General features: G+C 58.5%; 2 protein-coding genes across 10 annotated transcripts; both read right to left on the reverse strand.

The window, feature by feature from the left end:
- Positions 1-6: 6 nt before the first annotated feature.
- On the reverse strand, positions 7-10,792 carry LOC118673425 (sodium-dependent phosphate transport protein 1-like). Of its 4 annotated transcripts, none has more exons than XM_036344173.1 (13): positions 9,561-10,790; positions 8,556-8,640; positions 7,757-7,929; positions 7,323-7,556; positions 7,155-7,242; positions 6,703-6,789; positions 5,821-5,939; positions 5,564-5,725; positions 4,453-4,585; positions 4,220-4,367; positions 2,028-2,118; positions 1,392-1,535; positions 7-119 (listed from the first exon to the last, which is right to left on the reverse strand). In XM_036344173.1, exons 2-12 carry the CDS (start codon positions 8,590-8,592, stop codon positions 1,401-1,403), a joined length of 1,407 nt encoding a protein of 468 aa, XP_036200066.1. In that variant the 5' UTR covers positions 8,593-8,640; positions 9,561-10,790; the 3' UTR covers positions 7-119; positions 1,392-1,400. The 4 variants fall into 4 exon arrangements, with proteins under 4 accessions (XP_036200066.1, XP_036200067.1, XP_036200068.1 ...); XM_036344174.1 differs by having other exon boundaries at positions 9,511-10,790; XM_036344175.1 differs by lacking the exon at positions 9,561-10,790 and adding an exon at positions 8,748-9,069.
- A 1,054-nt stretch (positions 10,793-11,846) lies between these two features.
- Positions 11,847-24,013, reverse strand: SLC17A2 (solute carrier family 17 member 2). 6 transcript variants are annotated; one of them, XM_036344662.1, is made up of 12 exons: positions 23,896-23,975; positions 21,640-21,826; positions 20,811-21,472; positions 20,050-20,249; positions 18,831-19,064; positions 18,651-18,738; positions 17,132-17,218; positions 16,101-16,219; positions 15,728-15,889; positions 14,899-15,031; positions 14,670-14,817; positions 11,847-12,378 (listed from the first exon to the last, which is right to left on the reverse strand). In XM_036344662.1, exons 4-12 carry the CDS (start codon positions 20,206-20,208, stop codon positions 12,015-12,017), a joined length of 1,494 nt encoding a protein of 497 aa, XP_036200555.1. In that variant the 5' UTR covers positions 20,209-20,249; positions 20,811-21,472; positions 21,640-21,826; positions 23,896-23,975; the 3' UTR covers positions 11,847-12,014. The 6 variants fall into 6 exon arrangements, with proteins under 6 accessions (XP_036200555.1, XP_036200554.1, XP_036200551.1 ...); XM_036344659.1 differs by lacking the exon at positions 20,811-21,472 and adding an exon at positions 13,657-13,747 and having other exon boundaries at positions 12,121-12,378; positions 23,896-23,972; XM_036344661.1 differs by lacking the exon at positions 20,811-21,472 and having other exon boundaries at positions 21,640-21,749; positions 23,896-24,013.
- Positions 24,014-24,483: the final 470 nt, after the last annotated feature.

Genomic DNA, 24,483 nt, shown 5'->3' on the forward strand with positions numbered 1-24,483 from the left:
CGCTTCCGGTCTCTTCTCGGACCCTGAAGGCTCCGCCTGGAGGTTTATTGGGGTTCGGGGAGGAGGAGGCGGCCGTGATTGAAGTGTGAGCTCCTGCAAGCTTGGGTGTGTCTGCATTTCTTTTCAAGAAAATATATTTTTGTTGGTTTCAGAGAGGAAGGGAGAGGGAGATAGAAACATCAATGATGAGAGAGAATCACTGATTGGCTGCCTCCTGCCCACCTGGGGATCCGGCCCGCAGCCAGGGCTTGTGCCCTGACTGGGAATCGAACCCAGGACCCTTCAGTCCACAGGCCGGCGCTCTACCCACTGAGCAAAGTCGGCCAGGGCTGTGTTTGGATCTGTATGTGTTGCTCACTCTTCCCACTGTTGCTGGGACATGATCACGTGTAGCCCTCGTGGGGTCCTGAGTGGCGGGAAAATGGGAGCCTCGTTTGTTACCCTGTTTGGTCTGAGTCCCTCGTTGGTGTCACACGAGCTGCTAAGACCCTTAGACTTTCTGGGGCGATGAGTGTCTTTGTGGTTCAAGGTGAGGGGACTGCGGCTGGGGCCCCGCGAGCCTTGGGGTGGGGGCCGCTGCCGGGGGCCAGCCTCTAGGAGAGGGAGGGCTGGAGCCGGGGGTGTTCATCGGTGGCCCATGCCTGAACCCTCACGCCTGCGCAGTGAGATTTCTATAAGAACCCCACGTGACGGGCTCTGAGAACTTCCGGGTGGGTGACTCCACAGAGGTGTGGGGAGGGGGTGCCCCCGGGGAGGGCACGGAGCCCCTGCGTGTCTCCCCACCCCCACCCTGTGTACCTTCCCATTGGGCCGTTTCCGAGTTACAGCCTTTATAATAAACGATGCTGGTGAGTCGTCTGTCTCCTATGTTCTGTGAGTCACTCTAGCAAATTGTCAAACCGAGGAGCGGGTCGTGGTAGCAACAGAAGCGTGGGGACCTTGGGCACCGCCACTCCAGTCTGTGTCTGATGTCAGGGCCGTCTGGGGGACCCAGCCCTGAACCGTGGGGTCTGGATGACCTCTGGGTAGTCGGTGTCTGAGTGACATCGGAGGACACCCCGCTGGCGTCTGCAGAACTGCTCGGTGGAAACCCCACGCGAGTGGTTCCAGGCATGTTGTGGACACGGGAACCAATCACCTCCCGTTGTCCCAGTGAGAGCATCGGGGGCCGGAGGACAACTGCTCACCCGGGAGAGAGAGGAAGCCAGGACCGCGGGAGGGGGGCTGAGAGCCCCCGCGAGATCGTGTCCAAACGCCCAGCAGACGGCGGGCGCAGCTGCCACAAAAGAAACGCCCGGAACAGCCAGAGCCACGTGGTCACAGCCCAGAGCCCCGCACCCAGTGCCCGCAGGACCGGGTAGCCGCCCGCTCACACCCCGCCCACCACCCACCCTGTGTCCTCAGAGCCGGGTGAGCTGCTTCTCCTGGGCCCAGGCCTGCACGTCGGCCGCGGCGAAGACCAGGTAGAAGAGGAGGCTGCTCACGTTGACGGCCGCCACCAGGAAGAAGATGGCAGACCAGGCGGCCTCCGGGTCCTGCGGGATGAAAGTGCAAATAGAGACGCGTGGTCGGGTGCGTCGCCGTGTCTGCGGCATTTAAAACATTAACACGAGGACGGGCTCCACGCTGGACACGGCGGAGGGAGGAGCGGGAGGCCAGCACTCCACCCAGACAGACTCCCGGGTCTGCCCCTCGGCTCTGGGAGGCGGACACCGCACTCGTTCTCTGTTTGGCCGTATTTCGTCTGAATTCCTAACTTCAGTGTGACATTTTAATGGCCAGAGCTGATCTTTGTATATTTTTGGGTCAAATCTCATGTTTATGTCTGTAGTTTCGATTCTTTTATGTCTTTAAACCTCAGGTGCGTGTCCGGTGTCTCTGAGCATCTGGTCCTGAGGGTCCGGTGGCTCTGAGCCGTCCTGACTCCTCACAGGACCCTGTTTCTGTGAGCGGCTTGTGAGTGTGGTTAACGCGGAGCCACCGGCCAGGCTGTACCCATCTCCCGGGCGGCACGACCCGTTTCTTACCTGATTGAGGATTATCCCAGCCAGAGTGGACGAAATGAGCCCCCCCGTCATTCCGATGAGAACCGTGACTCCTTTCAGAAACCCGTAATATCTGCACAAAGAGGATGGCGACACACGGCTGTATTTTTAAAGCTTGAACCTCACTTGGTTCAAGATGAGGCTGAAGAACGATAGCTGTTGGTTTCCCGGATTTCCCATCCTCCTCCTCAAACGCCATTGAGGCGTCAGACAGAGGCCCGGCCACCGTGGCTCAGTGGCTGAGTGTCGACCTGTGAACCAGACTTATGAACTAGGAGATTACAGGTTCGATTCCCGGCCCGGGCTGTGGGCTTGATCCCCGGTGTGGGGCGTGCAGGAGGCAGCCATTCAATGGTTCTCTCTCATCATTGATGTTTCTCTCTCTCTCTTTCTCTCTCTCTCCTCTCTCTCTCCCCCTTCACCTTAAAAAAATGCATATTTTTAAAAAGATCAGACGGAGATGGTGGTTATGAGTAACTTTCCGGTTACACTGCAGGGAGGACGTGGGCCTCAGCAGTAAATGATGTTATGATGCTGAGACAATGAGACCGTGTTGGCCTGGAAGCCACGTGAGTTAGGAGGTCGGCACACACAGCGGAGGAACTCAGAGGTGATGGGTGTTGGTCATGGGAGTGGTTTAGGCTTCATCAACATGGAAGGACTGTTCACCTGGTCAGCCCCACAGCCCCAGAGCGACTGGCCCCGGGGCCGCCCCCAGGCAGCGGGGTCGCCGGTCCTGGCTGGAGCGTCAGACGCGGGCTCACCGCTGTGACGTGAGGGCGACAGGCCTCTACTCCCTGGTCCCGCGGCAGGTTTTCCTCTTTGCTGTGCTCCTCACAGGGTTTTGCTCGGGGTTTTGCCCCTTGCCCCCGCGAACTTCAGAATCCAACAAACATCTTAGGGAGAAAAGCTGACCTTGTGTTTAAGTGCCCTTAATGTTTAACTTTGTCGCTGCAGCCCTGAGCAACCACCGGGTGCTGGGCAGTTTCTCTCCAGGACAGAGCCTTCGGCCAGGGCCCAACCCGGGACACCAGCCTTTGCCACGTCCCAGAACCGGCAAAGGGTAACCGAGAGCGCGGTGGGCGCTGCCAGCACGCCTCGCCCAGGTGCGTGCTCTGCTCTCCGTGGCCTCCCTGACCTCGTGGCTTTGGTGACCACGTGTGGTCTTTACTGGCCTCCTCAGGCCTTTCCCAGCGGAGATGTCAGTCATCCTTTCCCTGCGCAATCCTACGCGGAATTGAACCGCGTTCTCAAATCCTGCTTCACTAGGATGCACAGAGCTTTAGAACATTGCATCTCCAGTGGATGAAAAGACCCAGATGGCAGCTGCTCATCATTTCCTTTGCCTCTTTGTGTACAGATGCTCAACGCGGCTTGTTTTTCACAGCATGTGGCTCCGTTGGCTTGTGCTTCTGTGTAAAAGACCCCTTTTATGTCCTCAGACAATTCCACAGAACCGGACGCTGCGGGCAGTTCTGGGGAGGGTCTTGGAACTGAGTCAATGCAGTGGACACGCGTCCTCAGGACTGTGCGCTCACCCCACGGAGCTGACGGCGAGATTCTCCAGGCTGCGGCAGAGGGCGCCACGCCCGCCCGAGCTTGCCTCTCCACCTGCCTCTGCTCCACACAGCTCTGGGGAGCCCGGGTCTGTGTTCTCCGAGGAGCGCTGGCACCATTAAGAACAACGTGGCCTGGCCAGCCTGGCTCAGGGGCTGAGCATCGACCTAGGAACCAGGAGGTCACCCTTCCATTCCCGGTCAGGGCACAGGCCCAGGTTGCGGGCTGGATCCCCAGTGGGGGGCGTGCAGGGGGCAGCCAATCAGTGATTCTCCCTCATCACTGATGTTTCTCTCTCTCCCTCTTCCTTCCTTTCTGAAATCAATAAAAAATATACATATATATAAAAAACCCTGGGTACGATCCCAAACCGGCGGTAAGCTCTTAGGCCAGCAAGGAAGTGCCTGAACCTCGGCCTCCTTAGTGAGCAGGTAAATACTCCTCACTTGCCAGGAGGGTTCAGGACACACAGACGTGCACACAACAGCAGCCACGGAGCAGCCAAACCTCGCACAGAGCCGGCCTTTTGGCAAGCTGTCCGCGAACTCCAGGACCGCCGCAATCTTAAACACCCTCGGGAGCCGGGACGCAGCCAAGAAGGAGAAAGTGACCGCTACCTGGGGGCGATGTCCAGGGGGTTGATCACCATCCCGGCGACGCAGAAGCCCAGTGTGGCGCTGGCCAGCGTGAGGCACGCGACGGTGCCGTGGAAGCCGGGACCCAGGTAGAGCAGGCCCACCACGAAGACGGCGGGCAGGAGGAGTCCTGGGCGGTCGGGGGGCACGGTCAGGTGCGTCCTGGACGTGGGGGGGGCCCCGCGGGAGCTGGACCGGGCAGGGCCGTCACTTACCCAGCGCGGTGAAGAGCTTCCGGACGGCGAGCAAGCTGAGCATCTTCCTGGACAGGAAGCCGTCGGACACGTGCCCCGCGAGGATGCCCAAGAGCCAGCAGCACAGATGGGGGAGGGCGGACAGCAGCCCGTTCTGGGGAGGACACGCTATCGTGAGAGCCTGCGCACAGGGGACTCGCCACCCACCGACAGTCAGCGTCTGCATAGCTCAGATCCGGAAGCAGCCCAGGGGCCCATCGGCAGGTGAGCGGATAAAAGCTGGTGCGTTTGCACCAGGGAATACGATGCGGCTGTGAACAGAACAGCCTCTTTTACTGGAGCACATTGTGCTGAGTGAAACAAGCCCGTCAGAGAAAGACAAATTCCGTAAGGGCTCACTCTTCTGTGGAATCTAAGCAACAAAATAAACTGGTGAACGGAGTGGAGCCAGAGACACGGAACATGGAACAGAGTGCAGAACCTTGGAGGGAAGGCGGGGGAGGGTGGGTGGGAGATGATCAACCAAGGACCTAGTGTGCATCTGTGCTTGGTCCATGGACACGGACAACGGACCTGGGGCGGGGGGCGGGCTAGAGCGGGTCAATGGGGGACAGGGGGACATATGCAATATTTTCAACAAAAAAGAATTATTTAAAAAAAAAGAAAAGAAATTCAGTATCTGAAATTGGCGCCGTCATCTGTGAAGCCATCAGCACCCAAGGCCCCCGTGAGTGCTGGGGCCACACGCCCCAAAGAGAGGACAATCGTTTGGAGGTCGGAGCCCTCGTCACCATCTGTCTGTTTTATTTTTATTTTTATTTTTAGTGTCACAGGACCTGACATGACTGGGCAGGTAGTAAGAGGAAGACTGCGCCGAGAGTGGGACATGCTGGCCCTGTAACGTGATAGAGATGAGAACAATCGGAAACAGCCAGCCCGGCTGGTACGGCTCAGTGGTTGAGCCTCGACCTATGAACCAGGAGGTCGGGGTTTGATTCTGGTCAGGGCAGCAGGCAGCCGATCCATGATTCTCTCTCACCACTGATGTCTCTCTCTCTCTCCCTCCCTCCCCCTTCCTCTCTGAAGTCAATATATATCTACACAAAGAAACGAGAACGGAGGCGATACTGACCTCTCTCACGTTAACGTGGAGCTTGGAGCTGATGAAAGTCGGCAAGTACAAAAACATGACGTGATTTGTCCAGGAAAAAGCAAAACAGCCAAGGGAAATGGCCCAGACCGGCCGAGACTTGAGCACGGCCCGGATGGGCACGGATTTCCCCGCGGAGCCGGCCTGGGAGGAAGCCACCATCCGTGGTTAGCACGTGGGGGCCAGCAGGGGCGCGCTCCCCTGGCTCGGGATCTGGGAGGCGAGGCGGCGGCGCTTACCTGCTCCACGAGGGAGGACGCGAGGAACTCCTTCTCCGCGGGGCTGATGCACGGGTGGCCCTCGGGGTCGTCGTAAAACAGAAGGAACCAGCAGAGGCTCAGGGCGCAGCCGCCGGCCCCTGTGGAGGCAGCGCCGTGAGAGCCGGATGCTGCTCTCCGCGGCGCGTCTCTGCCAGTGGCCCTGCTCGGCGCGGCAGGGAAGCCCGGGCCTCCGCTTTCGCTTCTGAGACTTGGCAACAGGCTGACACTTTATTTTTTAATCCTCACCCGAGGATATTTTTCTCATCAATTTTTAGAGAGAGTGGAGGGTGTGTGTGTGGGGGGGGGGGGGAGAGATGAGAGAGAGAGAGAGAGAGAGAGAGAGAGAGAGGAGAGAGCCCGGCTGGTGTGGCTCAGTGGTTGAGCATTGACCTATGAACCAGGAGGTCACAGTTCGATTCTCGGTTGGGGCACATGCTGGGGTTGCGGGCTCTATCCCCATTGGGAGGCGTGCAGGAGGCAGCCGATCAAGGATTCTCTCTCATCCTTGATGTTTCTATCTCTCCCTTCTTCTCTGAAATCAATAAAAATAAATTAAAAAAAAAAGAAATCAGTGAATGTTGACATCTCTCTTTCCTTCATGAAATGCATCGTTTTTAACCTCATTAATTTCATGTAAGTTATATTTATTCAGTTCTTATTTTTATGTTAATTAATTGATTTATTAAACGGATTGGGGTGACTTGGGTCAACATGAACATATAAGTTTCACGTGTGGGTTTCCATGTTACAGATCTGTGTCTTGCACCGTGTGCCCACCACCCAAAACCACATCTTCTCCCGTTCTTCTTCTTAATTTTGTCTTAAAGGCTGAATAAGGACAGGGTTTCACAGGAGACTCACCGAAGATGTAGAAGACCATGGGCCAGCCCAGGGACTGGCAGATGAGCCCCGTCACACACAGGGCCACGGAGGGTCCCAGCATCTGCCCTAACCGGGGCACAGAGAACAGGCCTCGTGAGCGCCAGCGTCGGGACGTCGAGACAAGAGGCTCCTGGGAGTGGCTACCACTCTCCGTGGAGTCCCTCTGCACAGCACAACCCTGATCAGAAGTGAAGGAGAGCCCAGGGCATGGCTCCGGGGTTGAGCGTTGACCCAGGAGGTCAGGGTTCGATTCCCGGTCAGAGCGCAGGCCCGGGATCTGGGCTCAATCATCAGTAGGGGGCACACAGGAGGCAGCCAATCCATGATTCTCTCTCATCATTGATGTTTCTCTCTCTCTCTCTCTCTCTCTCTCACAGTAAGGACGCCAGGAGACAACCATGGGATGCGAGCATCCGGGCGGGAGCTGTTACCTGATAGACTCAGGGAGGTCAGTCGCCCTCGTTCCAGCGGAGGCGCCCACTTGGTCCAGACCGTGTGCTGAGCCACCAGCACCGTCCCCTGCAACGAGAAGCAGAGGCGGGTCCTCGCCGACACTCTGCGTGCACTGGGGGCTGCTCAGGCTCCGCATCCTCACGTACCTGGCTGAGCCCCTGGGCCACGCGGCAGGCGATGACCGCGGACTCCCCGACCCCGGCCGCCAGCGGCGTGAGCAGGCTGAGCAGGGAGCTGAGGAGCAAGGCAGAGCCGACCATGTTCTTCACGGGGTAGATTCCGGACAGATACCCCACGGGCACTTGGGTGATGAGCATCCCGTAGGTGACGGAGCTTAAGATGATGCCCTGGGTTTGGGGGCTCCAGTTGTACACGGGGTTCTGAAAGGGAGGAGGAGGTGCCGTCTCACTCCGCAAATCCGGTGCCAGGCCCAGGGATGGGCAGCCCCCGCCCCGGACACGGTTCCATAGGTGAGAACCGGCGATGATGTCGCACGGATCTCAGTAGCGTCCACTCTGTACACAGATGGTGAGCGAGGCCGGGCTGTCAACGCGTGAGTGTGGACGACATTCCTACGTACCTTGACGTCGTCCAGGGGCTCTGGGGTGGACATGTTGGGTGAGCCCTGGGGGCCCGAGCCGTTCACCATGGCGACCATGGTGAGGCTGAGACAGGCGCGCTGGGACATCATGGAGACGTTGCAGAAATGCAGGAGGAGGGCCAGCCCCCAGCGGAGGGAACAGAAGCTGGGGACTGGGAAGGAGAGCAGGACACACCCACGTGAACACAGCTGAGGCCCCCCCACACACACACCCCCAACACACACACCCCCACACACACATACACACACACACACACACACACACACACACACACACACACACACACGCTTCTCACTGTAGGCAGGGCCCCTCGGAAATCGGGGCCCCCAGGTGTTAATTTGAAATTGTATTGAGCCTGGTGGCCCCATAGGAAGGTGTGTGACTGATGTCATGACCCCACAGCCCCTAAGACATAATCCCATCTAGAATGTCCCGGAGAATTAAGTCCTCCAAGGACTTCGGCTCAGGTATATTTTACTTTTAAAAAATATATACTTTTATTGATTTCAGAGAGGAGGGAAAGGTAGAGATGGAAACATCCATGATGAGAGAGGATCATGGATCAGCTGCCTCCTGCACGCCCCAGCGGGGGATGGAGCGCCCTGACCGGACATCGAACCGTGACCTCCTGGTTCATGGGTCGACGCTCAACCACTGAGCCGCGCCGTGGAGCTAAGACCCGTCACATGCTCTTACGGAAGCTTCCTCTCGCCTGGACCCTGGGGTGCGTGCCTAAGAAGGAGAAGGCCCGCGGGAGGGGTCAGGGAGCACGTCTACCTCTCCTGGACGGGGACCCGTCGTCCATCTGCTTCATGGTGGTCCGGCTCTTGCTCCTCTCGCCGAAGGGTCTGCTCTCCGTCCTCTGCAAGTTCAAGACGCACTGACGTCAGCAGGACCCGGGAGGAGCCGACCCCACCCCTCCGGCTCCCCTCTGATCTAAACGACGCGTCAAAGGAAACAGGCTGTCACCGGTGCTGCCTCTGACGTTGTATTTCGGAGGTTTTGTCGTCGCTGTTGTTGATTACAGGAAACCTGAACACTGTAGACGGCAAACTGAAAGCCCTGCTAATCCTTGGTTTTATATCTGGTGAGAGTAACCCTCAAAAGTGAGAGACGTAAAGACCTTGTCCGACAGCGGAAGCAAGGCCCCCACTGCCCACAGGGAGCCCCAGGGCGTTCTAGGCAGAGGCTGCGGCTGAGGCCAGGAGCGTGGAGGCACCGGAGGAAGGAGGAACGTCGGAAGAGAAATGCCTTTCTTCCCTTAGGTGTTGGCAGAGCTGCAAGCTCTCCTTGTGGGCGTCACCGCACCAGGCGAGCACCCGCTCTGCACCCCGACCCCGGACAGAGTGGCCGCTGGCCCAGGTCTGCATTCGCTGACACACGCACACACATAACACACACACACTCCCCCCCACACACACAAATACACCCCCCCATACACACACACACACACACACATAGACACACAAACTCCACACACTTACACTCCACACATACAAATACATCTCAGTACCACACACAGCACATCCATGCAACTAGCTGTACCCACCACACATCCCAGTCACACACACCCCCCACCCCCCACGGACACACTGATCCATACCCTCGCCAGCACACCGCTCAGCCACAAGCACCACACCCCCACCACACACTCTCTTTCCGAGTCTAGCCACACAGCCGCACTGCACACTCGTCCCTGATGCGTGTTCTTCCCTCTTTCCCTTGTGAAAACCTGTGAAAATAGATTTCCCAGCAAACCGTCCCCAGATGGGTTGGAAGCACCTTCTGGGACCGTGACGGGGAGGCCCTCCGGCCGGTTGCTTGGCTCACTGCATGGGCGGCAGGAGCGGAAGACGGGCCTGGCTCCGGACAGAAGGCCTCCTCCCTCCCGTGAGGCTTCCTCCCAACTCCACGCCCTGCAAAGCCTTCACCCAATCCTTTGACCTCATGATGTCAAAGTTAAAAACTTAATTTTTAACTTCACGTTCACCTTTGCCTTGAATCTTCAGGGGAGGCATGTGGGCCTTAAAACCACCCATGGTGCGTGCGGCCGGCGTGGCTCCTGGTTGACTGAGCACTGACCTAGGAACCGGGAGGTCACAGTTCGATTCCCGGTCAGAACACAAGCCGGGCCCAGGCTCCATCCCCAGGAGGGGGCGTGCAGGAGGCAGCCGCCCCGTGATTCTCTCTCATCACGGATGCTTCTCTCTCTCCCCCCCTTCTTCTCTGTAATCAATAAAAATATATTTAGAAATAAGGTGTGAGCAGGACCTCGGAGGCGGCCAGCTGACTGCCCGGGAGGCTCCCCAGGCTTCCTGGGGGCGGGAGTGTGAGCGCCGGAGTCTCCAGGGGGAGACAGAGCGCCCGGCAGTCAGGGCCTGGGCCCTGTGGCCTGCGGGGAGTCCCAGGCGGGGGAGTGAAGGCTGAGATGAGAGGACGACCAGCGAGGGAGGTACACGTCTGGGGAGGGGGGGGGTTCACGGGGAGCCAGCAGAACCCAGGGCAGCGGGAAATGTGAAATCCGAGTGGGTGGGGAGGGGCCGCGGACGGTGACCCCGAACTGCTGAGCCAGCGGCAGGCACGCGGCGCCCAGACTGATCCTGGAAAGCACGTCAGCGAGAGGAGGCGGGAGGCCAGGCCCAGAGCAGGGAGTTTCCATGGTAACGTCAGCAGGAGGACCCGCCTTAGCAGGGGGACAGGGTCCCGTCCGCCACCTGGACTCCGGGGACCCCGGAGGCCTGGCCATGGGGGTCCAGGTGCAGAGTCCGGGCACCTCCGGGAAGGCGGGGGCCCCTGCGCATGGAGGGCGGGCCCTGCCCCGTCGCTGCTGCGATTAAGCAGAGCCTTGATCAGCTCATCAGCGATTTTAGGGGAGAAGTGGGGCTGTCTGCAGGATAGTGGGCGGTGAGCTCAGACCCTCCCGCAATCCTCCGCACACCTGGGGGCGCCGCAGCTCTGGGTGTTTTGTGGCCCGTTGTGGGTTTTTTTGTTGCTGTTGTTTTTAAATATATTTTTATTTATTTCAGAGAGGAGGGGAGAGGGAGAGAGAGATAGAAACATCCATGATGAGTGAGAATCACTGATCAGCTGCTTCCTGCACGCCTCCCGCTAGGGATTAAGCCCGCAACCCGGGCCTGTGCCCTGACTGGGAATCGAACCCGGGACCCTTCAGTCCACAGGCCGACGCTCTATCCACTGAGCCACACCAGCGCGGGCCCCCGTTGTGTTCTGAAAGCGTTTCGTTAATTAGGCTCCGAACCCTCATCTGAAGTCCGAGGCCAAGTGACCCCCGCGCTGTAACCGGAGGAAGGCCGGCGTTGGGGTGAGGTGTCCCCCGGCTGTCGGCTGTTTCTCTGCGAGGCCTCTGCACTCGGGGGGCCACTCCGAGGGCCCGCGGCCCCTGCATGGGCTCGAAAATCAAAAGCCAGCGGCTTCCACAGTGGTTTCCGCTAGGCCTTCCTCAGACCCTCGCTGACTCCATTCCTGAAAGACCCGTTTCACCTCCTTCCTGCTCGCAGGCGCCCGCTTTCCGGTCCCGCCCTCTCTCTCCGCGGACGTCCGCTCACCTCGGCCGGGCCGTCTTCTCCTGGCCGTGTCCTGGCCGAGACTCCTGGGATGCAGCCAGGAGGACCAACACCTGTGTCGCCTGAGGGGAGCATCCCAAATAACTGGAACAGGGGCTCTTTCATTTTAGCGTCCGAGTTTTAATAGACGGGAACCCCATGAAGAAACACGCAGGTTTCACAATCTATGGCCCGACAGGCCTGCTCCTGCTGGGGCGACGGTTTCACGCGCTGCCCTGGGTGCGGCTCTGTGACATGGGCACAGGTCCCGGCAGGTCTCACCCCGGGAAGAACCAACCAGTCTTTATTCCCACAGGGAGTCTTATTCACCAGCACTGTCCACAGAGGGAAAGTCAAAGGCAACGAGAATTGCCCGGCCCGCGGCTCCGTGGTTGAATGTAGACCTATGAACCAGGAGGTCAGGGTTCGATTCCCCATCAGGGCACAGGCCCGGGTTTTGGGCTTGATCCCTGTGTGGGGCGTGCAGGAGGCAGCCGATCCATGATTCTCTCTCATCGATGATGTTTCCATCTCCCTCTCCCTCTCCCTTCCTCTCTGAAATCAATACAAATACATTTAAAAAAACCAAAACAGAAAACAAAGGCAGGGGAATTGGTGTTACAAGCGTGTCCAGCTGTTGCCGGCCTGGCTGGGTGAGAGCCCCGGGGAGTGTCTAAGACTCACTGATGTCGGGGCGCTCCCCAGACCCATGCGCTCGGGCTCTCGGAGCGGCGCCCACACGTCCGCCTGTTTCAGAGGCTCCCCAGGAAAGTCTGACTCTCACTCGGAGGTGTGACCTGCGGAGCCGGCCGCGAAGAGAAGAACGTGAAGAGTGAAGACGAGTAAGAAAACGCTGAGAAGCGGGCGGCCCGCGTCCCACATCGACGTCTGCGCTGGGGCCCTCAGAGGCGCGTGAGGGTCCTCTCTTTGGCCCAGTCCTGGAGCTCCGCCCGCCCGAACGTGAGGTAGAACACCAGGCCGAACAGGTTGACGGCGGCAGCCAGGAAGAAGACGTGCCTCCACCCGGACGCGGAGTCCTGGGGAGAAAGCCAGGGTCATTGTGCTCGGGGTCCCTTCCCCACCAGGGCCGGAAGCCCTCCGTGCTGGGGTGACACGCTGACCCCAGAGAACACAGGGCATGCCCTGCCACGGCCACGTGTCTTGGGTTATCGGAGAAGGTTTCATGAACCTTGGGAGGAAAACGACTCTGTTTTTCTTTAAACCAGAACTAATTCACCTACGCGAATGTTTTTCTGGATTTGGGATCTCAGTAGTCATGAACACACCCTACTCCTCATAGAAAATTATGCTTAAAAGGACATCACTAAGATTTCATCCTCATGTCCGGCCGGCGTGGCTCAGGGGTTGAGCATCGACCTATGAGCCAGGAGGTCACGGTTGGATTCCCGGTCAGGGCACAGGCCCGGGTTGCGGGCTTGATCCCTAGTGCAGGAGACAGCCGGTCCATGATTCTCTCTCATCACTGATGTTTCTTTCTCTCCCTCCCTCTCCCTTCCTCTCTGACATCCATAAAAATATATTTTTTTTAAAAAGAAAATGTTTGTGTACGTTGACTCTCGTCCTCCCATCCAGGCCGGGTTCCGCCCACGTCCTGTGGAGCCAGCCTCCTGCCACGCCCCCTGCGTGTCCGCCAGGACGAACCTCTTTAAACCGGCCTTTCTGAGCGGCCTCTTCATCACCTGCCCTCGCCCGTCTTCCTCTCCTACCTTGAAATCTGCCCTTCATGCCCTAGCTGGTGTGGTTTAGTGGATAGAGCCTCGGCCTGAGGACTGAAAGGTCCCGGGTTCGGTTCCAGTCAAGGGCACATATCTCAGTTGCAGGCTCCGGGCCCTGGTCAGGGGCGTGTGGGAGGCAACCAATCAAGTGTCTCCCACATCGGGGTGTCTCCCCCCTTGCCCCCCACTCTCTCAGAAAACCAACAGGAACAATGTCCTCGGTTGAGGGTTGAAAAAGAAAAAGAAACCTGCCCTTCACTCTGGCGTCACCGAGAGCCTCCGCCTGCGTCTGCGTCTCTAGAAACTCACCCCGAGCCGCTTTTCTCTGCCCGAACCGCTCGTTTCCATCAACTTGGTGTCGTTCATTTTTAGAAATTTGTGTCTTACTCTTCCCCCCCCCGCCCCCCGGAACCTGAGCTCTCGGAGCCCATGGACGGTCCTGCTCGGAGCAGAGCAGCGTGTCAGCATCCGTGCCCGCCTTGCCCTCAGACCACACAGTCCCGGAGCGCAGAGGCCCTACTGTGCGCCCCCCGGGCCCAAAACAGCACCTGCCGCTCGCACACACTCAGCGCCGCCCACCTGGCTGATGAGGAAGCCGGTGGCCGTGGAGGAGATGATGCCCGCGAGGAGCCCGAATCCCCGGGAGATGCCCATGAGGAAGCTGGCGTACCTGCGGGGAGGAGGGCACGGGCTCGCCGCCAGCGCTCTTGGCGGCCTTTCCTCGGGCGGAAAGACGGCTTTCCCGCCACTCAGCTCCGGGCGGGCCGTGTCTCCCTCGCCCCAAGACATTTGGGGCCACATACACCTGTGCCGGCCCTGACGCCACCAGAACCAGAACCAGGGAGCCACGCTGTCCCCGGGGCCCAGGTGCCCGCCTGGCGGTGTGCGGAGGGGACAGGACAACCGGCTCCGGACAGAACGCCTGGGTTCAGACCTGGCTCTGCCTTGGTGTGGCCTCAGGCGCGTCACCTGACCTTCTTGCCCCAAGGGGCCCGCCTGCCTCGTGGGGCTGTGAGGACTGGGCGTGGGGGTACATGAGGAGCACCCAGGCCCGGCCGGCGCGGCTCAGGGCTGAGCTTCGACCTATGAACCAGGAGGTCACAGTTCGATTCCTGGCCAAAACGGTCAGGGCACAGGCCCAAGTTTCGGCTCGATCCCCAGTGTGGGGGGTGCAGGAGGCAGCCGGTCAATGATTCTCTCTCATCTTTAATGTTTCTCTCTCTCCCTCCCTCTCCCTTCCTCTCTGAAATCAATAAAAATATAAAAATAAAACTGCCTCTGGCCGGCCAGCCGGCGTGGCTCAGTGGTTGAGCATCCAACTATGAACCAGGGGGTGAGGGCTCGATTCCCGGTCAGGGCGCATGCCCAGGTTTCGGGCTGGATCCCTGATAGGGGTCAGGCAGGAGGCGGCCAATCAGTGATGTTCCTCTCTCGTCAATGTTTCTTTCTCTCTCTCCCTCTCTCCTCCTCTCTCTCTAAAAAATAATCAATAAAAACATAGTTTAAAAAAAAAACCCAACTCATGACAGGATGGAGGCCTGGCGCCCCTGCAGCAAGTGGCTTGGAGGCGGAACCAGCATTTAAGGTCTCACCTGGGGGCGATGTCCAAGGTGTTGATGATGAACCCCGAGTCGCACAGGTTGCTGGTCCCGGGAATGAGGATCAGCAAAACCACGGTGGTCATGTAACTGGAAGCCACGAAGGGCAGGGCCACGGCGCAGAGCGACGGGAGCAGGAGGCCTGGGCGGGGCGGACGGTCAGGACCCGCTCGGACCAGACGCGGAGCGGGGTGGGTCCCCCGAGCCCGGGGCCTGTCCTTACCCAGGGCCGAGAAGAGCTTCCGGACGGTGAGGAGCCCCAGGAGGTCCCGGGACAGAAGGAAGTCGGCCAGCTGGCCCCCCAGGACCGTGCAGGTGGAGGCAGCCACGAAGGGCAGGGCGGACAGGACCCCGCTCTGCGGGCAGGAAGCCAACGGGTGAGACCGCGTCCCACGGACGGCAGCCCCTCCGGACACTTAGCCGTTTTAGGGGAACTAGTGTCACCGTCTCAGGTGAGAGGCCGGGCACCTGCCTCACCTGGGGATAATTTTCCACTGATTTTTAGGGAGAGAGGGAGAGAGAGGGAGAGGCAGAGAGAGACATTGATGTGAGAGAGACACATCGATGGGTTGCCTCCTGCACGTGCCCCGACCAGGGCCTGGGCTGGGGAAGAGCCTGCAACCGAGGTATGTGCCCTTGACGTGGTTCGAACCCGGAACCCTGTGGTCCGCAGGCCGACGCTCTGAGACAAACCGGTGAGGGCAAACAGTATAAATCCCTGAGAGAACTTGAAGAATTAAGAATGAGGTGTGAGAGAAAAACAAAATAAACAAAACAAAAATAAAACAAACAACCCCTCCCCCCAGAAGAATGAAGTGTGGTCGGGTAGCCTGGCGGTTAGGGGCACAGACCGCAGCACCCTGTCCCTGAGCAGCCCTGTGATCCGGGGCGTCCTCTCACCTCTACGTGTCCCGTCCCCACGCCCGTCCCCTGGGGGTCCTTAGGGTGCCCCTCAAGGTCGCCTCCAGGGTTGGCGGGTGCGTGCAAAGCCAGGCGGACAGGGAGCAGGGAGCCAGCCCTCCCGCCCCCCTCGCTCCCGGCGGGCAGCGCACCTCCCTGATGCTGACGTGCAGCACGGAGCTGACGTAGGTGGGCAGGTACGTGACGATGACGGTGCAGAGCCAGAAGTGGCTGAAGAACCCCGAGAAGATGGCCCACAGGGGCAGGCAGCGGGCCATGGCCTTGAGGGGGACGGAGCGTCGAGGGGACGTGGGCTGAGAGGACACAGCGCATCCACGTGGGTATTCGGACGTCAGAGGGCCCCTCCTGGGAGCACCCACCCACCTCTGCGGGGGCCCCGGGGGAGGGGTGCAGGTGCTGGGAGCCCCACTCACCTCTGCAGGGCGGGGGCGGGGGGGAGGGGGTGCAGGTGCTGGGAGCCCCGCCCATCACCTCTGCGGGTCCCGCGGGGAGGGGCGCAGGTACCTGCTGAGCCAGCGAGGACACGATGTGCTCCTGCTCGCGGAGGCTTATGCACGGGTGACCCATGGGGTCGTCGTAAATGACGGTGAACCACAGCAGACAGCACACGCAGCCCAGGCCACCTGGGGAGCCGGACGCAGTTAGTTCTCAGGGGATTTGTGGGCTGCGGGAGGGAGTTTGTCTGACGTGGTATTGCCTCCCCCCAAACACACACATGCACATGCGCGCGCACACACACCTGCACACACACACGAGTGCACACATGCATACATGCACACACACTTGCACACACGCCAATTCATGGTTATTCCATCTCAAGGACCTCAACGTTCCCACCTCATGTCAATTTTTAAAAATATTTTAAAATTGATTTTAGAGAGAGGAAGGGAGGAGAGAGAAACATCCTTGAGAGAAGCATCCATCAGCTGCCTCCTGCACACCCTCAACTGGGGATGTGCCTGCAACCAAGGCCCATGCCCTTGACTGGAATCAAACCCGGGACCCTTCGGTCCGCGGGCCAGTGCTCTATCCACTGAGCCAAACTGGCTATGGCTCTATCAATTCTTGTACAAATCTCCTTTTTTAAATTAATTAATTTTTTTATAAATATATTTTTATTGATTTTAGAAAGAGAGAGAGGGAGAGAGGAATAGAAGCATCAATGATGAGAGAGAATCACGGGCGGCTGCCTCCCGCACGCCCCCCACTGGGGATCGAGCCCTCAACCGGGGCCTGTGCTCCGATGGGGAATCCAACCATGACCTCCTGGTTCATAGGTTGATGCTCAACCCCTGAGCCACGCCGGCCGGGCTCTACAAATCTCCTTTTAGCTCTCCAGTTACCCTCCCTCCAGTAGCGACGGCCATCGGTCACCCTCTGCAGACACCTGAGCACGGCCCCCTCCTGGACTAGACGAAGCCACTCCCGTTCCCGCCACCTTCCAGGTAACGGAGGACCAGGACTGTCCCGCGGGAGGAAGGTGGCCGGACGCCGGGATGTGGTGGCGTTGAGGGTGAGAGACGCGACTCACTCACCGAAGATGTAGAAGATGAAGGGCCAGCCCAGGGCCTGTGAGATGAGCCCCCCGACGCAGAGGATGAGGGAGGACCCCAGCGCGGCCCCTGAGGAGAAGGCGGAGGGAGACACGTGTGAACCCGGGGGGCCGAGGCCCCTGGCCGCCCTGGACGTCGCCCCAGCAGTGAGGTGGCCAACTCGGAGTGGCTGGGTGAGGAGAGATCTGCCCAGTGAAGTCACGGGAAGGAACGAGGATCCATCTTCATCAAAACAATAACCCCCGTGGCACCAGCCTGGCCAAATCCACAGCCCACCCCCTTTCCTGTTTTTTGTTATTTCAATATATTTGTATTGACTTTAGAGAGGAAGGGAGAGGGAGAGAGAAAGAAACACCAATGGTGAGCGAGAGTCATGGATCGGCTGTGTCCTGCACACCCCACACTGGGGACCGAGCCCACAACCCGGGCCTGTGCCCCGACTGGGAATCAAACCGTGACCTCCTGGTTCCCAAGTTGATGCTCAACCACTGAGCCACGCCTGCCGGGCTCACCTTCTTTCCTTATAACCAGAGGTGCCAGCTGGCAGGGAGCACCAGGAGGTTGGGGACAGAAGAGGGAAGACGGACACGGACCCTGCTCCCCGGACTGCGCGGCCCGGGGGGGGGGGGGTGCCATGGCCGTTCCACGTCCAGCCTCTCTCTCCTCTCCACCCCCAGTTCCCGCAGGCGGCTCCCGCATGTCTATCTGTGCTAAGCCGTGTCTACACTGGTCCCCCCCTACCCCCCGCCCCCTCAAACCCCCAGGTGCTCTTGTCGCTCACGGTGGACTTTTCTGAGCCGAGCCTCATGCGTTTCTTGTCTACGTAACCGTCTCCCAGTATTGGATTTGGGAGAATTTGTTTTTTAAAAGTTTTTTTAAATATATTTTATTGATTTTTTACAGAGAGGAAGGGAGAAGGATAGAGAGTTAGAAACATCAATGAGAGAGAAACATCGATCAGCTGCCTCCTGCACACTCCCTACTGGGGATGTGCCCGCAACCAAGGTACATGCCCTTGACCGGAATCGAACCTGGGGCCCTTGAGTCCGCAGGCCGACGCTCTATCCACTGAGCCAAACCGGTTAGGACTTGTTTTTTTTGTTGTGTTTTTTTTTTAACAGGAGAAAAACAAATTTGATTTTGTACGTACAAGAGCCCATGAAACTATGAGACTCAAAGAAGTGACCACAGCAGGAGGCCTTTCCACTTTTAGAAAAGAAACAATACATTCAGCCCGGCCCCCGCGCCTCGGTGGCTGAGCACCAACCTACAAACCAGGGTGTCACGGTTCGATTCCCGGCCAGGGCCCGGGCCCGGGTGGCGGCTCCATCCCCGGTGTGGGGGGTGCAGGAGGCAGCCGACTGGTGACTCTCTATCATTATTGGTGGGTTATCGATGGGAGAACTGCAATCCCTCTCCCCCAAACCGTCCGATCCCGCCAAGGGAAGGCGGGGGAGGGGGAGGCCGGTCACAGGGCTGCGACCCGCATGGGAACCCTTACCGGAGCCCGCGATGCTGGTGAGCTTGCTGCGCTCCAGCGGGGGCGCCCACTTCGCCCAGATGGTGAACTGACCTGTCCATGCCATTCCCTGAAATGAAAACCGTTCAGACCTTCACTCGCCAGCAGGACTCCGGAGTCCGTCCCCCGCCCCCCGGGGGAGAGCGCCTCCGCCTCCGGTACCTGGGCCATGCCCTGGGCGACGCGAATCACCATCACCAAGCTCACGCCCAGGTCAGCGGCCAGCGGCGTGCAGAGGCTGAGCAGGGAGGAGGCCAGCAGCCCCGCCCCCAGCATGTGCTTGGCACCAAATATCCCCGCCAGGTATCCGCTGGGGATCAGAGTCAGCAAAATCCCGTAGCTGATGGAGCTGAAGAGGATGCCCTGGGTCTCGGGGCTCCATGCGTAGACGGAGGACTGGAAAGGAGGAGAAAAGGGAAATTCATGGCTGAGAATGGGGCTTCCCAACCAGAGCGGCTGTGGTTGGTGGGGCCTCCCATGAAAGGTCATATTTGGTTTCTCTCTCTTTTTTCTTTTTTAAAGTCTAGCTTAAATATCCCACCGTTTCCAAAAAAACTAATTATATGCCTAATTACTTTTAATATATTTTTATTGATTTCAGAGAAGAAGGGAGAGGGAGAGAGAGAGACATTAATGATGAGAGAGAATTGTTGATCGGCTGCCTCCTGCACGTTCCCTACTGGGGATCGAGCCAGCAACCCGGGCACGTGCCTTTGACGGGAATCGAACCTGGGACCCTTCAGTCCGCAGGTCAACGCTCTCTCCCCTGAGCCAACCGGTTAGAACCCTCCTTTGCTCCTCTCGGAGGAAGGAAAGGCAGAGGGTACGAAGGAGAAAAGCGATGAAGAAAGGGTTGCACGAATGGGCGGCCGGAGGGCTCAGCGAAGGAGACGGCGAGAGAGATTCCGCCGGCAGAAGAGCTCCCTTGCACTATTTGCTTCTGGTCAAAGTTGGGTGGCACGCGGACCCTCATTCCAAAGGGTAAGGGAGACCAGCGTTCCTGGCCCATCCACTCAGCCCCTAACATCAGGTCAGGGGCGATGGCCGCCTGTGCAGAACCGGCTTCCTAGACCAGGAGCGCGGCCACCTTCCTCTCCCGAGGCGGCACGATAAATGGCTGGTGGTGGCCGCTGGACAGGACACATCCTGGTGTACATGGAGGCACAAACCGTGACTACAGAATACTGTCCACTTAACGTAACTAATGGCCCGGGTTCTCTCTCTCCCTCCCTCCCTTCCTCTCTCTGAAATCAATAAAAGTATATTTTAAAAATAAAATAAAACGAAATCCATGCTTCTCCATCCACAGAATTGAGATCGAAGCCTTCCCTTCACACTGGGGATGCCCGCCCAACAAAGGGCTGCTCCCCGTCCCACTCACCCCTGCGTGGAATTCCCCGATGGGCCCGCTGGGGTCCTGGAGGGGGCGGTCCGCGGAGGCGTTGGCCGGGGCGGGCTGCTGGGTGCCGTTGACCATGGCGATGATGGCGATGCTGAGGCTGACGCGCTGGGTGATCATGCTGAGGTTGGAGAGGTGCATGACCACGGCCAGCCCGTAGCGCAAGGAGCAGACATCCGGGCCTGGGAAGGACGGGGGGAAAGTGGGGGCTCCTGGCGGCGATTGCTCCTCCCAGTGAAAAACACGCCGCGGGCCCGGCCGGCGGGGCTCAGCGGTTGAGCATCGACCTATGAACTAGGAGGTCGGGGTTCGATTCCCTGTCGGGCCCCCTGCCTGTGTTTCGGGCTCGATCCCCAGTGTGGGGAGTGCAGGAGGCAGGCGATCCATGATTCTCCCTCATCATTGATGTTTCTCTCTCTCTCTCTCCCTCTTCCTTCCTCCGTGAAATCAATAAAAATATATTTAAAAAACAACAACAAAAACACCACAGTCCCCCTCTCTCTTTTCACTAAAACGCAACCCTCCTCGGTCCTTCCCTTTAGTCGGCTTCAGGCCCTGAATCTGGGATCCCATCACCAAGCAAAGCCACGATGGGAAGCAGATGATAAACATAGAACGAGCTACATGATGGCACTGACGCCCATTGTTCCCAAACGAAGTGAGCGGGGAGAGGGCGGCAGAGCCTCCCACAACACCTCCCCCAGGTGCCCGTCAGCCCCCATCTGGTCTGCATATTCATTTACCAAAAAAATCTTGGAAGTTTCGACTAGACAGCCGGCTGCCTTCGAATGAAGCTAGTCACACACCCAGGGTCTTCTTTTTGGGCATTTTTTTAATTTGTTTGTAGAGAGAGGGGAACACCGGTTTGCCGTGACCCTTATGGGTGCGCTCAGAGGCCGGCTCTTGCATGGGCCCTGAAGGGGACCGAACCGGCCACCGTGGGGTATCAGGCCGATGCTCTACCCAACCCAGCGTCTTCACGCACCTGAGCGTAAATATTTTTGCATATTTGGAGAATTTGGACTAAAGAGAAACAAGAGAGAACCTGGGAGGAAATAGAGGAGAACACAGGGTGTCCCCCCAAAAATGTCTACGCACTTTGAATATGTTAGCGTGTGTGTGCATTTTGGGGGGACACCCTGCGTTGTGGAAGAAATCCTCATTCATGGCCAGGTGGCTCAGGGATTGGATGGGCCGCCTGGAAAAGAATTATTTCCTTATTCCTGGAGATTCCCAGCTCAGGGGACACACACAGCCAGCTCCCTGGCAAGGATACCATCGCAGGAATTCATGCACGCATTGAGGGTTTCTATAAAATGACTTTTTCAGACCCATTCCATTCCTTATGTCCTAGGACTCGCTGATCGCTGGGCTTAATTTCTGGCCCATAACTCAGTGGGGCTCCCTGAGGAAGAAGCAACAACAGGCGACAGGGTGAGGGGCTGGAGTGGGTCCCACTGTCCGCGGAGGCGCGATGGGAGGAGGAGGGGAGCAGAGCAAGGAGGTGCCGGGGACGCGGGACACCCGTCCGCCCTTCCACGCGGCAGCAGCCAGCCCGGCGGGTGGCGTTACCTCTCCTGGCGGACGGCTTCTCGTCCATGGGGCTCCTCCGGGAGGCGGCTCCGCACGTGGGGGCAGAGGCGCCCCTGCCCTGAGTCTCTTTCGCCGCGACAGGCTCTGATCTAGGGGAGGACAAGCCAACGCAGGACCCACAATCACTTCTCGCGTTTCCGCTGCCTGCTCTCGGCATCAGCAAACCCTTTGTTTTGTTGTTGTTATTTTAAAATATGTTTTTATTGATTTCAGAGAGGAAGGGAGAGAGAGACAGAAACACCAATGATGAGAGAGAATCATGGATGGGCTGCCTCCTGCACGCCCCCCACTGGGGATGTAGCCCGCAACCCAGGCCTGTGCCCTGCCCGGGAATCCAACCGTGAGCTCCTGGCTCATAGGTCGACGCTCAGCCACTGAGACACGCGGGCGGCCCAGCCCATTTCCTATCACCTGTTGTTATTGCCCTCAGGGCTCCCCTAACATGCAGCCGCCTTGCGTCACCCTGCTGGCGAGCCTCCTTGTTTGCTCAGGGTAAATGTCCACGTGGCTGAAGGAGCAGGAACCTGCAGGTCGAAGGGCGCGGGGACCAGTCCCGGCCGTTCTGGGAACAAGGTTGGACAAAGCCAGAGCAGTTCCCCGGGCTCCCTGAGCCTTTTCACTCGTTTCGTTGGAAGCAGGGGCCAGCGCGTGGGAACGGGGGTCTGAGATGCGCCTCCTCACCCAGGACAGCTCACGGCGTCGCGTGCGATCCATGCTCACGGCGGCAGGGAGGACAGACAGTCCCAAGCTTGGCACCCGGTCTGTCGGGTGACTGCATGGAGGCTCGAAGCGGACACACGTTACTATAAACATGCTTTTGATGGTTCAATTGGCCTGAAACTTTTCACTTTAAACTTTTCCTTTTCTTTATTTTTTAAAAAAATATATTTTATTGGTTTGTTACAGAGAGGAAGGGAGAGGGATAGAGAGTTAGAAACATCGACCAGCTGCCTCCTGCACACCCCCTACTGGGGATGTGCCTGCAACCAAGGTACATGCCCTTGACCGGAATCGAACCTGGGACCCTTGAGTCCGCAGGCGGACGCTCTGTCCACTGAGCCACACCGGTCAGGGCTTCCTTTTCTTTCTTTCTTTCCCTCAAATGGTGGGTGAGCAAGGGATGCCACTCGACACAAACTTCAGGGAATAAGTGGAAACGTGACTGTTTCTGGGTTCGTGCCACTGCCCACCTTTCAGAAGACGGGTGGTTCTAAATAAAACTGGTTATCCCAGCAGGTGATTCCTATGATGCCACTAGTTCCTGTAGCAATTTAACCCTGAAGAATAAAGTCTGTGGGCAACGCTGGAAGGGTTGTCACGAGAGCACGCACTTCGGTTACAGGCTCCTCCCGGGCCGTGCCCTGGTCGGGGCTCGTGCAGGAGGCAACCAATCGATGTGTTTCTCTCTGTCTCTCCCGCTCTCTCCCACTCTCCCTAAAAATCAATGGAAAAATGGTCTCAGGTGAGGATTAACCACAACAACAGGTGCAACTGGACCCAGCCGGGGAGATGGGCAGGAGCCCAGGCACTTCTCCCGAGTGGCAGCCTGGGCCCCGTCTTCCAGGCCAATGTGAGCCCAACCGTGCTGTCCTCCAGGTCCCTTCCCTGCGTCTCTTCCCCCCTCCCCCCGCCCCCTCCCCCCTTCTTTCCCGTCGAGCAGCCACGGTCTCTCCGGTTGGGGTCCAGCGCTTTATTCCACAGCGTAAGCCGGCCACATGCCACGGCCCCCAGTTAGCACTCAGGCTCCTCGGAGGAGCCGCCCTCGCCCAGTGTCCCCTGGGCCTGGTGGCCCCCAAGCCCTGCTCTAGGGTCTTGATCGAATCGATCACCTTTTTCAGTTTTCTAAAATCGTTTGGATAATCCTCTCCCCAGGATATTTTTCCATTGATTTTTTTAGAGAGAGTGGAAGGGAGAGGGAGACAGAGAGAGACATCAATGTGAGAGAGACCCATTGATGGGTTGCCTCCTGCACGCCCAGGTACATGCATGCCCTTGACTGGAATCAACCCCAGGACCCTTCTGTCCGGGGACCGACGCTCTGTCCACTGAGCACACTGGCCAGGGCTCTTCAGAAAGTCTCTTCTTGATTTTGCAACCAGAAACCATCCCCGGAGGGAGGCCCTGAGGCTGCCGTTCAGGGTCTTTCTCCGACCTCCCCTCACCCACTCCCTGCCTCCGACGGGCCTCTGGTGCGTGACTGATTATCACCCACCCAGAGCGCAGAGACGCGCTTACCTTCACCATTAACCCGTCTGCTAAGCCCTCACCGCAGGCGGCCGTGCAGTCGCTTCTGTCCCCTCTCCCCTTCCCAACGTCCTGCCGTTTTACAAAGACAAACACCAGCCACGTGGGAGGCCCACGGCAGCAGGCGGGGAGCCTGGGTCTGGCTTTGCAGCTTAATTTTTAACTTCACGTCCACGTTCTCACTGGCAGGGGGTGCATCTCAGAAGATGGCACCATGTTTTTCTGTTTTGAACGGTGCCCAGAGCCGAAAACATCAACAAGACTTTTCCTGAAGGGAAGGCGGCCTGGGGCTGGGCGAGGGGAGGCCAAGCCCACCTTCTAGTGTTTTCTGTGGCCTCGGGCGCGTCACGGAGCCTCTTTGGGCCGATTTCTATGTCAGTGAAGACGGGTTATCATGCTCAGCTGAGGTCAGTGAGCAAATCAAATGAGATACACGTGCTCATGGAAGTGGGTCGTCAAGAAGTGAGAAGTTGCCCGGCTGGCGGGGCTCAGTGGCTGAGCATCGACCTATGAACCAGGAGGTCAGGGTTCGATTCCCGGTCAGGGCACAGGCCTGGGTTGCGGGCTCCATCCCCGGTG

Source organism: Myotis myotis, unplaced genomic scaffold (assembly GCF_014108235.1).
Source record: "Myotis myotis isolate mMyoMyo1 unplaced genomic scaffold, mMyoMyo1.p scaffold_m19_p_18, whole genome shotgun sequence".
Lineage (NCBI taxonomy): Eukaryota > Metazoa > Chordata > Mammalia > Chiroptera > Vespertilionidae > Myotis > Myotis myotis.